The sequence below is a fragment of the Lycium ferocissimum genome, chromosome 3 (genome assembly GCF_029784015.1).
Source record: "Lycium ferocissimum isolate CSIRO_LF1 chromosome 3, AGI_CSIRO_Lferr_CH_V1, whole genome shotgun sequence".
Classification (NCBI taxonomy): Eukaryota; Viridiplantae; Streptophyta; class Magnoliopsida; order Solanales; family Solanaceae; genus Lycium; species Lycium ferocissimum.
In genome coordinates this window covers 5,972,684-5,987,143 of record NC_081344.1, presented here as the reverse complement: position 1 = coordinate 5,987,143, position 14,460 = coordinate 5,972,684, and the positions used below count along the sequence as shown (strand labels likewise).

At 36.1% G+C, this 14,460-nt stretch overlaps 1 protein-coding gene across 5 annotated transcripts in view; it reads left to right on the top strand.

Moving 5' to 3' along the window:
* Positions 1 to 894: 894 nt before the first annotated feature.
* The window catches only part of LOC132049452 (heme-binding-like protein At3g10130, chloroplastic), a 38,386-nt gene continuing 24,820 nt past the window's right edge, over positions 895 to 14,460 (top strand). Inside the window, exons 1-8 of one of the 5 annotated variants that reach the window (XM_059440261.1) lie at positions 895 to 1,213; positions 1,653 to 1,742; positions 1,858 to 1,928; positions 3,373 to 3,474; positions 3,575 to 3,679; positions 4,980 to 5,115; positions 5,488 to 5,597; positions 5,716 to 5,859. In XM_059440261.1, the coding sequence (XP_059296244.1) occupies positions 919 to 1,213; positions 1,653 to 1,742; positions 1,858 to 1,928; positions 3,373 to 3,474; positions 3,575 to 3,679; positions 4,980 to 5,115; positions 5,488 to 5,597; positions 5,716 to 5,790 (984 nt within the window). In that variant the 5' untranslated portion in view covers positions 895 to 918 and the 3' untranslated portion in view covers positions 5,791 to 5,859. Of the gene's footprint in view, positions 1,214 to 1,652; positions 1,743 to 1,857; positions 1,929 to 3,372; positions 3,475 to 3,574; positions 3,680 to 4,979; positions 5,116 to 5,487; positions 5,598 to 5,715; positions 5,860 to 8,034; positions 8,137 to 8,236; positions 8,342 to 8,474; positions 8,808 to 10,093; positions 10,204 to 10,321; positions 10,652 to 14,460 lie in introns of those variants that run through there. The other 4 variants (XM_059440262.1, XM_059440264.1, XM_059440265.1 and 1 more) reach the window with 4 other exon arrangements.

Below are 14,460 nucleotides of genomic sequence, written 5' to 3'. Positions count from 1 at the left end.
ATTGCATATTGATACTTATACGCTAAGTCAAAGATGTTTTCACCATGATTAATGATCCAATAATAAAAAGTTTAGAAGACACAACACGAAGTGATTTTAATCAAATATTGCCAAACTTATGTTCTAGGAAAAATCCTTATCACAACTCCTCCATCCTACAACTATATATATGGGCTATAATTCGAAAAATGAAAAATTACATAAAAAGCTTCAGAAAGCTTATCAAACGGTCTTTCTAAAAGCCAAAAGCATTAAAGACTTAAGTTTCTCTAGAAGTTCTAGAGATCAAGACAAGATTCAAGATCAAGCTTCAAGCCTTTGAATTCAAGTACAAGTTCAAGATCAAGCTCCAAGCCTTTGAATTCAAGTACGAGTCAAGATGAAATCCATCAAATTCAAGATCAAGCTCAAAAACCCTTGAATTTATTATTGAAAAGGTGAATTAGAGGAATCATAGAGATTGTAACACTCATATTTGAAATCAAATACTCCCTCCGTTTCAATTTATCAACCCATCGGCCAGCTCCAATAAAGAAGACTTTTGAAACTTTGGTTCAAAATAAGTCTTCAATATTTGTGTGGTCACAGAATCATTTTTTTTAATGCTTTTCATTTTTGAGACAAAATAAATATTTACATAAATTTTAAACAAATTGAGTAATATTTTTAATATTTTTCTCTGCCTTGATTATTATTTGAAAAAAAATTAATAGAAAACTGTTACATACCCCTATAGCATACATTAAAAAAAAAAAAGTGAATAAATTTTTGATTTTTTAAACTAGACAAATAAAAATAATTTTTTTTTTTTTTTTGTTTAAAATGGCAACAAGTAAACGGACGAAGGAAGTAACCAAAAATTCCGGGCTTCAAATACTTAAGTAATTTAGAAATTCAACAGACAAATGACAAGTGGTGATGAGGTGGAAATATCAACTACCTGAAATCCACAATCTCCTTTCTCAAGCATTTTGCACCTTCCCGCAAACAGATATTCAGAAAGAGCGAAATAAACACTGCAACTCAAAGATGTTTCTGATCTCACCTTGTTCCATTTCTGCTCCTCCATCAACAAGCAGGATCAGACATTCGCCGATCAAATCCATGGCTGTTAACAGAAGCAATTCTGCTTCGCAACGGATAAACGGCATCCAATCTCGAATCTCCCTACTCATCGCTCTCGCCTCCCAAACCTCTTCTCTTTCTCAAAAACGTAAAATTTCCCTGCAATTCCTCCTTAGAGCTTGTTTCACCGAGTTTTTGGGAACCTGAAAATGCTTAATTTAGAGAACTGAAAGTGTTTGCCCATGTTTTTAGGAAAAAATAAGTGCTTTTGAATATATCAAAAATTTATCTTCACAAACGGAAAAAAGTACTACAAGTACTTAAATAAATTGTTACTCTAGTATTGTCAAAACCGTTTTTTTAATAATTGATTAGCGAAATACAAACTTGTAAGTGCTTTTTGTCGGATTACTTTTTCAAAAGGCAAATACTTTAGTCAAATAAGCAAATTTTAGAAGGCCAAACTTTTAGTGCATTTTTCTCAATTTTATTCTGTTTTTGGTCCTCTATCTAGTTTAGGAATGTGAACTATTTTGAACGATTGATTGATTGATTACTATATTGTTTAACTCTTTCGTTGTTGGCAGTTTTGACGGAATTGGCGGGTGAAACCGCGAAATACGTGTTTCCGAAGAGGATAATTGAAAGTCGGAATCTAGAGGAAGCTTTGATGTCTGGTAGTCTTATTCAATCTCGTCGTGATTGTTTTATTCTCTTTATTTAAATGAGATTTTAGATGGTTAAAATTGGTTCATGTCATTATTTGTTCCTATAACTGTCATCTTCTTGAAGTGCCGGATCTGGAGACAGTGAAATTCAACGTTTTGAAACGCAATGATCAGTATGAGATAAGAGAAGTTGAGGTATTTGCTCTCTGATTCTTTTTCGTTTTTCCAGTAGAGTTTAGTTGAGAGAGGAGCAATATATGACTGACAAAAAAAAAAAAAAAAGTTTAAACCTTTCATCATTGATAATATGTTGAAGATAAAGTGGAAACTTGTGATGAGGAAACCTTTAGAATACTACTTTCATAGATACAAATATTAGGCAAGATACTTTGGTTATTAAATTTGTTCGCACTAGCTACATATTCTTTCTTGATAATTGATATATGGTGATTATAGTGAGCTAATATGATCCGTTCTTTGACCAGAAAGACATGTCACAACCCAAACTTGTGGCACGTAATATTCACTTTGGCCGAATAGACCTCACAAATTTATTCTTTGGGCTACTCATGATCGAGTCCAAAATCGTGTCTGCCATGCGAACTTTTGCTCAGTCTTATATAGCACTTTGCTTTTTCTCTCCCTTTCCGATGTGGGATTTTCCTAAGGTATCATTGCACCCTTTCTTCGAAAGCTTGCCAGTTTGAGAAGTATGTTAGTCGTTCTGTTTGACCCGCCATCCGCAGTCCACCCCCGTCATGGGCGTCACAAGACATTCTTACAGATTTTGTGGTGACCTGATTCTGCATCTTTTCTCTAAGAATGAGCCTTTGTTTTTATATGTGATTTCCCTTATTATGGTCATAAAAACCATTATCAGGGCATCTTTGTTTTTCTCCTTTATGGGGATTTTAAATGGAATTCTGAAACGCATAACCCACTTGAAACGAGAGAGTAAGTTGTTTAATCACTATGTACATGCCACAACAGGAGACTGATAGTTATTGTGGAGAGTTAGAATGTCTATGAATAAAAAGGCAAAGAAACAATCGGGACATGAAAGAGATTTTGTATTCAAAAGTATCTTGGAAATGAATGCAATTGACAGAAGTAAAGTAGTGATCACAACTCAGGAGTTTCCTCAATTTTGAGAAACATATTATTGACTCAGTGTTAAACATGATTAGAAAGCAGAGGTGGCTGTTTTCTGAAATTAGCATCTTATGGTCTAACTTTTGGTATGATCACATAGAATTAATCATGTCATAAGCTCTTTCCATGCACATTGAGGCCCTGGATCCTGACGTTTGAAAGCGATTGACATAAGACTTTGGCAGATATACCTTTGCATTTAACCTGAATTTTGGACCATCATTCGCCCTGTGATTTATGGTGGATATATTTCTTCTTATGTGTATATGCTCTTTAGAATCATACCCTCCTTTGTCAGACTTAACCTTTCTTAATAGCATTAATCTACAAGATTATAGACATGCTGTATTATTAGAACTTTACTCACCGACATCTCTTCACGTTGTCATGTTTATAATTATTCTTTTGCTGTTTGTCCTTTTAAACATATTTCTCTTTCACTATAATTTTGTTCTTTTATCTAAAGTAGTATTGCGACTTTAAACAGCCTTACTTTGTTGCCGAGGTTACAATGCCTGGGAAGAATGGTTTTGACCTTAATGGTGCATCTCAATCCTTCAACACATTGGCTGAGTACTTGTTTGGTAAGGTAGTTGAAGGTATTTATATAGAGTCAACCTTAGATCACCTCCAACCACATTTTAATGGTGGTCCTTTTTGGCCCTGTTCTATTTCTTGGTGACTTCCAGAACACGAAGAAGGAGAGTATGGCGATGACAACACCCGTAATCACTCGTAGAACTCAGTCTGATGGGGAGAAGATGGAAATGACTACTCCAGTGATAACTAAAAGGGTACAACTCTTCTAGTGGTCATTGATTTTTCCCTTTTAGTTCTTTTGCAACATATTATCTACTGCGTCATTCGAGACAAATGGTTTGGTTACTCTATTCCACATTTGTTTTTGCTCGACCCCTTTCATTGCAGTCCTTTTGGAGACATACTTAGTTTTTCTGGGGAAATTGGAGATACTCAGGAAGAGGGACTACTAACATGGATGTTGATGCATGGTGTCACTAAAAGTATTAAGCTGGAAAATATATTGAAGTTGAGTCACTACATAACTTGGGAAATCGTAAATGAAGAACTACTCTGAAAATGACCTCATGTCGCCAAATGGAATTGCTGACTTTTATTGATTCTATTGAAAAGAAACATCATATAGTTACTTAATTCACAAGGAAAAAAATAAATTAATTTTCTTGATCTGGAATTGATAAAAGATGACATGTATTTTAGTTTGGGATTTGAAGATCTTTCACCTGTGTGCTAGGCCTATACGCTAGAGCAGGTATATATGAAATGTAAACATTGTGGATGCTTATTGTTTGAACCTGTAATAGTCTCAGATGGTATTGCAAATCTGTATCTGGGAGAACGGGAAACTATTAAATTCCACAGTTGATTATGTTGCATGGATCCTTCATTTGCCTTATCGTACCCGTGCCAAATTGGTGTAACATGGGTGTACTTCTTTTCAATTTTTCAAAGTGCAGTAATAATTTTGAAAAAAAGGCACATGCAAAAAAACCGCACGAACCTCTATCAGATGTGCGCGCGCACACACACACACACACACATCTGGTTTATGCCTATAGGCTTGTCCGTGTTATGCAGATGTCTAATCTTAGTTCAAGAACAAGTTTAGAACTAATGGAATAACAGTAAGAGAGAACAATCTTCCACATTATAAAAGATATATGTCTGAATAAACATACAACCTATTCGTCACATACTTTAAGGGGATTTCTGACCCTTTTCCGATTCATAAATACATCTGAGAACAACATTTTGCGACACAAAAAACCAATATTTGTGAAAAAGTGCCCTCCCATATAGATTATTTGGGTCTCTATCTGGTTATGCTAAATGTAGACATCCTATCAGAATTTCTTGGACTCAGAAAGTTTGAAACCATAATTTATCCATCTAGAAAAGAAAAAATCACTTTAGCTTGATGAACACCCCCAAACACCCGGCCTCCACCAGAAGAGAAAAGGATGAATATTGTGTATATAGTTGTTATAATGTCCTGCTCTCGTATTTTCACAGAAAAAAATACACCCACTGGCATCTCATTATGAATTTCATTAGGTTGAAGATCAGGAGAAGTGGAGGATGTCCTTTGTCATGCCCTCGAAGTATGGTTCAGACTTGCCGCTACCAAAGGATTCGTCTGTAACTATCAAAGAGGTGCCTAGGAAAACTGTCGCAGTTGTTGCCTTTTCAGGTTTGTGACTTCTTTTAGTATGTCTCTTATAAGTTCTAAATGGAAAGTTATGTTTTCTTGAAATTCGACATCTAAGTAATCAGAAAGCTGGGATCTGCCTCATTGGTCTATAGAAGTAGATCTTGGTAAAGTTTACTTATGAGAGAAACTTGCACGTAGTTTACTTAGTGCTTCATTGATAGCTCCACTTGTTATGATATGAGAGAAACTTGCACGTAGTTTTTCTTCTGTCTCTTTCTTTTAATGTCCGATAGCCTTGCTGTAATAGATAGCAATATTCATTTCAGTTCAAAAGCAAAGACATTTAGGAATTTTATTTTCAACTTTAAAATCCTAACTTAACTAGCCTTTTCTCATTCGGTTTCGAGGAAGGTTTTGTGACTGATGAAGAAGTAAAAGCCCGAGAATCAAGACTTCGCACGGCACTAAAGGGAGATACAAAGTTTCAGGTAAAAGATGGTGCCTTGATAGAAGTTGCACAGGTATTATTTGCCGTAACAAATTTCAGTAATACTTGTAATATCTCCTGGAGAACAGATTTTGGCCCAGTGTCATCAAAGTAACCTACAAGTTGTGTATTTTTTATATTTTTGCTTGCAGTACAATCCACCATTTACTCTTCCGTTCACGCGTCGGAATGAAATTAGCCTGGAAGTTGAAGAGAAACAGGAATAGCTTGTCAGTGTGCAGTATATTGCAGATAAATCCATGCACTGATGTAGAGAAACCCAGTGAAGCAAAACTTCACCAGTTAACGTTAAGTCATATATGGTGTGTAAATATATTGTATCAATATACTCCTTGTATATATACATCTCATTAACGTTAAGTCATATATGGTGTGTAAATATATTGTATCAATATACTCCTTGTATATATACATCTCAGGCGATTTCGCTTGACCTTTTGGTCATAAGCTTATGTGCATGCAGAGAAATGTACAGGTCCCTCATTGCTTCTACTCTGAAAATAATAAGACACTTTGTCTTTTAATTTGTATTCTTCTCGATCCTCCATTTCAATCTTTATTATAAGGCGTAGATTGGGTGATAATCTAATATTATTCATTTGCTGAGCTGATCTATGTTTGAATTTTGGATAATATGGTTGTTTTGAGATATTGCTGAAATCTATGTTGCTTGGATTCTTCAAAATACTGCCTCATTGTGTGTCGAATCCTCCAAAAGCTACGCATTTTTTTAAAGATCCGACATGGGTGTGGCAACATTTTTATAGGGACCGAGCAACATAGGTTGAAATGTGAGTTGCTGTAGTTTAATGTTTTGTGCACCCTCGGATATGGATTATTGTGTACTCCATGCTACGTCGTCGTAAACTTTCTTATTGAGCTTAAAGATTCCTTTCGTTTTAGCTCATACGTTGCATGCTACATCATGATGTTGAAACAACAATTAGGCATCAGTATCAATCAAGTTAGCATTGGCTTATGAATTCTTAATATTCATTCGACTCTTTGTGGACCTATTCATTCCAATACTATATCCATCTATTGCGATAATTCATCATAGGTTGATTAGTTTTAAGTTTCTCATTAACCTACTGCAATTCTCCTCCTTTATCATGATTTGAGACCGACAATATGAGAAAACACACATAGAGTTTACAGTAATCTAACTTCCTTTCCAATATCATACTTCTCATGGTTATTCTACCTTCACTCGAGACTTCTTGCATTGGCTGTTGATTTCATCTCACTTCAAACATCCAATTTTTTCTTTAGAAAATGCAATTTATTATTAGTGGGCACGTTTCATATGACGCTGAAATCATGTTTTTATTGTTGTAAGAGTGAATGAGGTGTTACATAAGGTGCAGTGAAAGAGCTGCTCTAGTAACAGTTAATCGATTAACTTATGTCCATATTTACCAAATAATATTAGGTACCTAACAATAAGCTATGTGGTCTAGACGTCTCGGTAACAGAAACAGAGCAGGAAAAATGCATGCTATTTGCTACCTAACTATAGGCTGAGTGATCCAGTTAACAGGAAAAGGTCAAATTCCACTGAAAAAAGAATTTATTTTGGCTTATAAACTCCTTTTTTTCAAAATAGCCTTGGGGTATTTTGAACTTACTGCCTGACTAATCTGTATTGGCGCCGTGTCCAAAAAACTATCTTATGCCTTCTATAAATTTAAATATAAACCATTGTGGAACAAGAAGTCACTCCTACCCATTAACCTATGGCTGCTGCCAATCCACTTAGTTGTTTAATCACTATGTACACGCCACAACAGGAGACTGATAGTTATTGTGGAGAGTTAGAATGTCTATGAATAAAAAAGTAAAGAAACAATCGGGACATGAAAGAGATTTTGTTTTCAAAAGTATCTTGGAAATGAATGCATATTGACAGAAGTAAAGTAGTGATCGCAACTCAGGAGTTTCCTCAATTTTGAGAAACATATTATTGACTCAGTGTTGAACATGATTAGAAAGCAGAGGTGTGGCAGTTTTCTGAAAACATCTTATGCTCTAATTTTTGGTATGATCACATAGAATTAATCATGTCATAAGCTCTTTCCATGCACTTTGAGGCCCTGGATCCTGATATTTGAAAGCCATTGACATAAGATTTTGGCAGATATACCTTTGCATTTAACCTGAAGTTTGGACCATCATTCGCCCTGTGATTTATGGTGGATATATTTCTTCTTATGTATATATGCTCTTAAAATCATACCCTCCTTTGTCAGTCTTAGCCTTTCTTAATAGCGTTAATCTACAAGATTATAGACATGCTGTATTATTAGAACTTTAGTCACCGACATCTCTTTACGTTGTCATGTTTATAATTAATTAATTAATTATTCTTTTCCTGATTGTCCTTTTAAACACATTTATTTTTCATTATAATTTTGTTCATTTATCTAATGTAGTATTACGACTTTAAACAGCCTTACTTTGTTGCCGAGGCTACAATGCCTGGGAAGAATGGGTTTGACCTTAATGGTGCATCTCAATCCTTCAACAAATTGGCTGAGTACTTGTTTGGTAAGGTAGTTGAAGGTATTTACAGAGAGTCAACCTTAGATCACCTCCAACCACATTTTAATGGTGATCATTTTTGCCCCTATTCTATCTCTTGGTGACTTCCAGAACACGAAGAAGGAGAGTATGGCGATGACAACACCCGCAATCACTCGTAGAACTCAATCTGATGGGGAGAAGATGGAAATGACTACTCCAGTGATAACTAAAAGGGTACAACTCTTCTAGTGGTCATTGCTTTTTCCCTTTTAGTTCTTTTGCAGCGTGTTGTTTACTGCGACATTCGAGACAAATCGTTTGGTTACTCTATTGCACATTTGTTTTTGCTCGACTCCTTTCATTGCAGTCCTTTTGGAGACATATTGAGTTTTTCTGGGGAAATTGGAGATACTCAGGAAGAGGGATGTTGATGCATGGTGTTACTAAAAGTATTAAGCTGGATAATATATTGAAGTCGAGTCACTACATAACTTGGGAAATTGTAAATGAAGAACTACTCCAAAAACGACCTCATATCGCCAAATGGAAATGCTGACTTTTATTGATTCTATTGAAAAGAAACAACATATAGTTACCTAATTCACAAGGAAAAAATCATTAATTTTCTTGACCTGGAATTGATAAAAGATGACATGTATTTTAGTTTGGGATTTGAGGATCTTTCAATTGTGTGCAAGGCCTATATGCTAGAGCAGGTATATATGAAATGTAAACATTGTGGATGCTTATTGTTTGAACCTGTAATAGTCTCAGATGGTATTGCAAATCCGTATCTGGGAAAACGGGAAACTGGGAAAACGGGAAACTATTAAATACCACATTTGATTATGTTGCATGGATCCTTCATTTTCCTTGTTGTACCAGTGCTGAATTGGTGTAACATGGGTGTGGGTACTTCTTTCCAATTTTTAAAAGTGCAGTAATAATTAAAAAAAAACGCACATGAAAAAAAATTGCACGAACCCCTATCAGATGCGCGCGCGCACACACACATCTGGTTTATGCCAATAGGCTTGTCCATGTTATGCAGATGTCTAATCTTAGTTCGAGAACAAGTTTAGAACTAACGAAATAACAGTAAGAACAATCTTCCATATTATAAAAGATTATATGTCTGAATAAACATATACCCAATTCGTCACATACTTTAAGGGCATTTCTCACCCTTTTCCGATTCATAAATACATTTTGCGACACAAAAGAACCAATATTTGTGAAAAGGGGCCCTCCCATATAGATTGGTTGGGTCTCTATCTGGTTATGCTATGTGTAGACTTCCTATAAGAATTTCATGCACTCAGAAAGTTTGATACCAGAATATATCCATCTAGAAAATAAAAAAATCACTTTAGCTTGATGTATGATCCTACGTTTTAGTGCTTAACACCCCCGGCCTCCTCCCAGAAGAAAAAAAGATGAATATTGTGTATATAGTTGTTATATTTATGTCCTGCTCTTGTATTTTCACAGAAAAAAATACACCCACTGGCATCTCATTATGAATTTCATTAGGTGGAAGATCAGGAGAAGTGGAGGATGTCCTTTGTCATGCCCTCAAAGTATGGTTCGGACTTATTCGTCTGTAACTATCAAAGAGGTGCCTAGGAAAACTGTCGCAGTTGTTACCTTTTCAGGTTTGTGACTTCAGATTTTAGTATGTCTATTATAAGTTCTAGATGGAATTTTATGTTTTCTTGAAATTTGACATCTAAGTAGTCAGAAAGCTGGAATCTGCCTCATTGGTCTATAGAAGTAGATCAATGCTTCATTGATAGCTCCACTTGTTATGATATGAGAGAAACTTGCACGTAGTTTTACTTCTGTCTCTTTCTTTTAATGTCCTATATCCTGCTGTGACAAATAGCAATATTCAATTCAGTTCAAAAGCAAAAATATTTAGGAATTATATTTTTCAACTTTTAAATCCTAACTTAACTAGCCTTCTCTCATTCGGTTTCGAGGAAGGTTTTATGACTGATGAAGAAGTAAAAGCCCGAGAATCAAGACTTCGCACGGCAGTAAAGGGAGATGCAGAGTTTCGGGTAAAAGATGGTGCCTTGATAGAAGTTGCACAGGTATTTTTTGCAGTCACAAATTTCAATAATACTTCTAATATCTCCTGGAGAACAGATTTTGGCCTAGTGTAACCAAAGTAACCTACAAGTTGTGTATTTGTTATATTTCTGCTTGCAGTACAATCCACCATTTACTCTTCCGTTCACACGTTGGAATGAAATTAGCCTGGAAGTTGAAAAGAAACAGGAATAGCTAGTCAGTGTGCAGTATATTGCAGATAAATGCGTGCACTGATGTAGAGAAACCAGTGAAGCAAAACTTCACCAGTATACGTTAAAGTCATAATATGGTGTGTAAATATATTGTATCAATATACTCCTTGTATATATACATCTCAGGCGATTGCGCTTGACCTTTTGGTCATAAGCTTATGTGCTTGTACAGAATGTACAGGTCCCTCATTGCTTCTACTCTGAAAATAATAAGACACTTGTCTTTTAATTTGTATTCTTCTCGATCCTCCATTTGAATCTGTATTATTAGGCATATCTTGGGTAATAATCTAATATTATTCATTTGCTAACCTGATCTATGTTTGAATTTTGGATTATATGGTTGTCCTGGGATATTGCTGAAATCTATATTGCTTGGATTCTTCAAAAATACTGCCGCGTTGTGTTTCGGATCCTGCAAAACACGGGTGTGGCAACATTTTTGTAGGGACCGAGCAACATAGGTTTAACATAGGTTGAAATGTGAGTTGCTGTAGTTTAATGTTTTGTGCACCCTCGGATATGGATTATTCTGTGTACTCCCCGCTACTCCGTCATAAACTTTTTATTGAGCTTGAAGATTCCTTTCCTTTTAGCTCCTACGTTGCACGCTACATCATGACAATGAAACAACAATTAGGCATCAGTCTCAATCATGTCACGACCCAACCTAGGGCCGTGACAAGTGGCCGGCCACTGTTCGAGGACTCAACATTTGCTACTCACACTCGAATATGGCGATCAATAGATTTTTTTTTTTTTTTTGAAATTCTAAATGAAATACTAAAGTCGATACATAACTTAAAGCGTCTTAAAAAGTGCCACGTACATAAATATATACATGGCGTAGGACAAGGCGGGCCGAAGAGGCTCTACTCATAGTGGTCGAAAATAATAAAAAAGTACAACTTGTCACAAAATTATACCAAAATAGGAACAACCTCCGGAACGAGTGGAGTTGTCCGACTTCTATCCCCTATGTAGGCTGGATCGCCAAGTCGCGTCCTCTCGGGCATGAAACGCGACCCCAGAAGAAAGGGGTCGACGAAATATATTACCGAATATGTAAAGCGAGGATAGATGATAACCACCGCGCAATTTAAAGGAAGAAATCATAATCAACCCAATATCCCGCGGTAAAAGAAAACATAAATAAATACACCAAGTCCTAAAACAAGCTCTAAATAAATAATCGCAATCTAACTAACGTTTTCAAGGTCAGTAACGTAATCTAGAACTCTTCTTTTACAGGAGTAATACAATACATTACACGCGCCGCTTTGATAATCGATATCAATAGTGGCCCCCCGGGCGGCCGCCCGACTCAATATCAACAATGGCCCCTTCGGGCATTGCCGCTTCCGGCATAATAATGATCACGGCCCCTTCGGGCGTATTAGTAATGATAATGTAAACATAATTAGTGAATGAAATAAAATAATAAAACCTCGCACCCCTTGCGGAGTGGTTTTAGAAAAATAGCACGCTCGGACATAAGCCAAGGCCATAGCGCGCCCGGACGTGGGCGGGGCCATAGCACGCTCGGTGATCGGTGAGGCCATCGCTCGCTCGGATACAAACTAAGGCCATAGCACACTTAGGCATAGGCTGCGCACCCCCGCCGGAGTGGTTTTAGAAAGTTTAAGTATTAAAATCTCACACCCCCGTCGGAGTGGTTTTAAAAGAAATCAATTTTATGTTTCTTGTACAAAACTAGTCCTTTAATTATTGCACCAAAATAAGTCGAATGGAGCAATACAAGAGTCTCGGGACTGTGGGCCCACCTCGGGTCAAGTCGAGGCGGCGAACATAAATTACAAAGATTAGGCTCCCTAAAGCCATCCATAAAGGTTCGGAGCGATTCAGATACATTGTGTTACAAAGGTTTAAGCATTCTTTTGACCAAAGATAAGGATTTCGGTTCAATTGTTGTGAATGAATAGTATGCAAAAATCAAACTCGGATTTCCAAGAGCAGAACTATTCCCGAGGTTCCGATCTTCACCTAGTACAACTAGGACATGCCAAAGGAAGGAAAGGTAGGCTTTACATACCTTGTTCGCGTCTTACGCTCGTCTGAGCTCCACTCCCGTTTCTACCAAAATCTCTGTTGGTCATAGTTACCAAATGTGAGTTACAAGCTTTTAAGAACTCAAGTTTAAATTCATATTTGCCTACCGAAATTTCGGCGACATTTCCCCTATAAATTCAACATCCCCGAGCATTAAACTCGGCTTAAATGACAACAACCAATCCAACAACAACATTAACAACACCAACAACAATCACTACGAATCACAATATAACACAACTAATCTTTTTTTTCCAACATAATGCTATAGCTTCCATTCCGACTTCACCTTTCCAACTTCATGTCAACATTCTCATATCTATTTACTAATCCAAAACCATTCAAATACAATTCGGAAACATTTCATATCATTTCTACAAATATCCACAAGATATACAAACTTTCCATCAAGCCGTAATACATCCAAAACTTTTAATCTTTAACATACATCTTCATAGTATATTTCCATCTTCCAATTTCATCAACAATTATCATAGTTTGCATCTTAACAACTTCATTTCCATGTTAACATAAAACTAGAATACAATCACATAATTCCTACAACAACCTAACAATGGATTTTTCATGCCAACTTAAACCATTCTCCTTTCATTTACTTCACAAGAACACAACAACACAATTAATACACTAAATGAATTCAACCCTTCTCCCTTCATGCATGGCACCACAACATGCACATAACACACATTCCATGATTTTCATGCAACTGGTTCCATAACACAAAAACATAGAATTCTTACCTTTTCCTTCAATTCCAACTTCTCGCAACGTAGTTTTCTCACTTAACCAATATCCACGTCGAAGAGCGTCTTGCACTTGTCAAATTCAAGGAGGATGAGATTTTTGGATGAAAACTAAAGGACTTGGAATTTCTCTTTTTTTTTTTCTTTCGAAGTAGGTTCGGCCGAATTAAATGTTGCTCTTCAAGTTTCTTGATTTTCTTGAACATTCTAGGATGAACACTCATATATATATATATGCAATTGGGCACATCTTGGCACATGGAAATTTTATTAATGTGGTGGGTTTGGGCCTATTAATGTAACGACCACCTCCCCAAATTTTGGGCCTCATTTTCCATTTTTTTTTTGGCCCAATTCTTCATGAATCGTATTTTGCAATTCCCGAAACAAATTTCCAGAATTCCAATTTTGCCCTTAGGCCTTCCTCGATATTTCCGCGTCCATACTTCTCATAGACAACTTATATGCTAAATAAAACCAAAATTTGGCCTTACTCTTAACAAGTCACAATTACGTCCAAATTTCCCGAATGTGCAAAAACACGGGATATAACAAATCAAGTTAGTATTGGCTTATGAATTCTCAATATTCATTCGAAAAAAAAAATGTGGACCTATTCATTCCAATACTATGTCCATATATCGCGATAATTCATCATAGATTGATTAGTTTTAAGTTGGTCATTAACCTACTGCAATCATCCTCCTTTATCATGATTTGAGACCGACAATATGAGCAAACACACGTTGAATTTACTGTAATCTAACTTCCTTTCCAATATCATATTTCTCGTGGTTATTCTACCTTTACTCGAGACTCCTTGCATTGGCTGTTGATTTCGTCTCACTTCTGACATCCAATTTTTTATTTAGAAAATGCAATTTATTATTGGTGGGCACGTTTCATGACACTGAAATCATGTTTTTATTGTTGTAAGCTTGAATAATATGCCCAAGGGAATGAATATTTTATAAAACTAATTTGTCCTTTAGACGTGGTGAAACCATCATTAGGAGCTCTCCATCATGATACAAGGTGTTACATAAGGTGCAGTGAAAGAGCTGTTCTAGTAACAGCTAATCCATTAACTTACGTCCATATTTACCTAATATTAACTTATGTCCATATTTACCAATTAATATTAGGTACCTAACAAAAAGCTATATGGTCTAGACGTCTAGGTAACAGAAACAGGCAGGAAAAATGCATG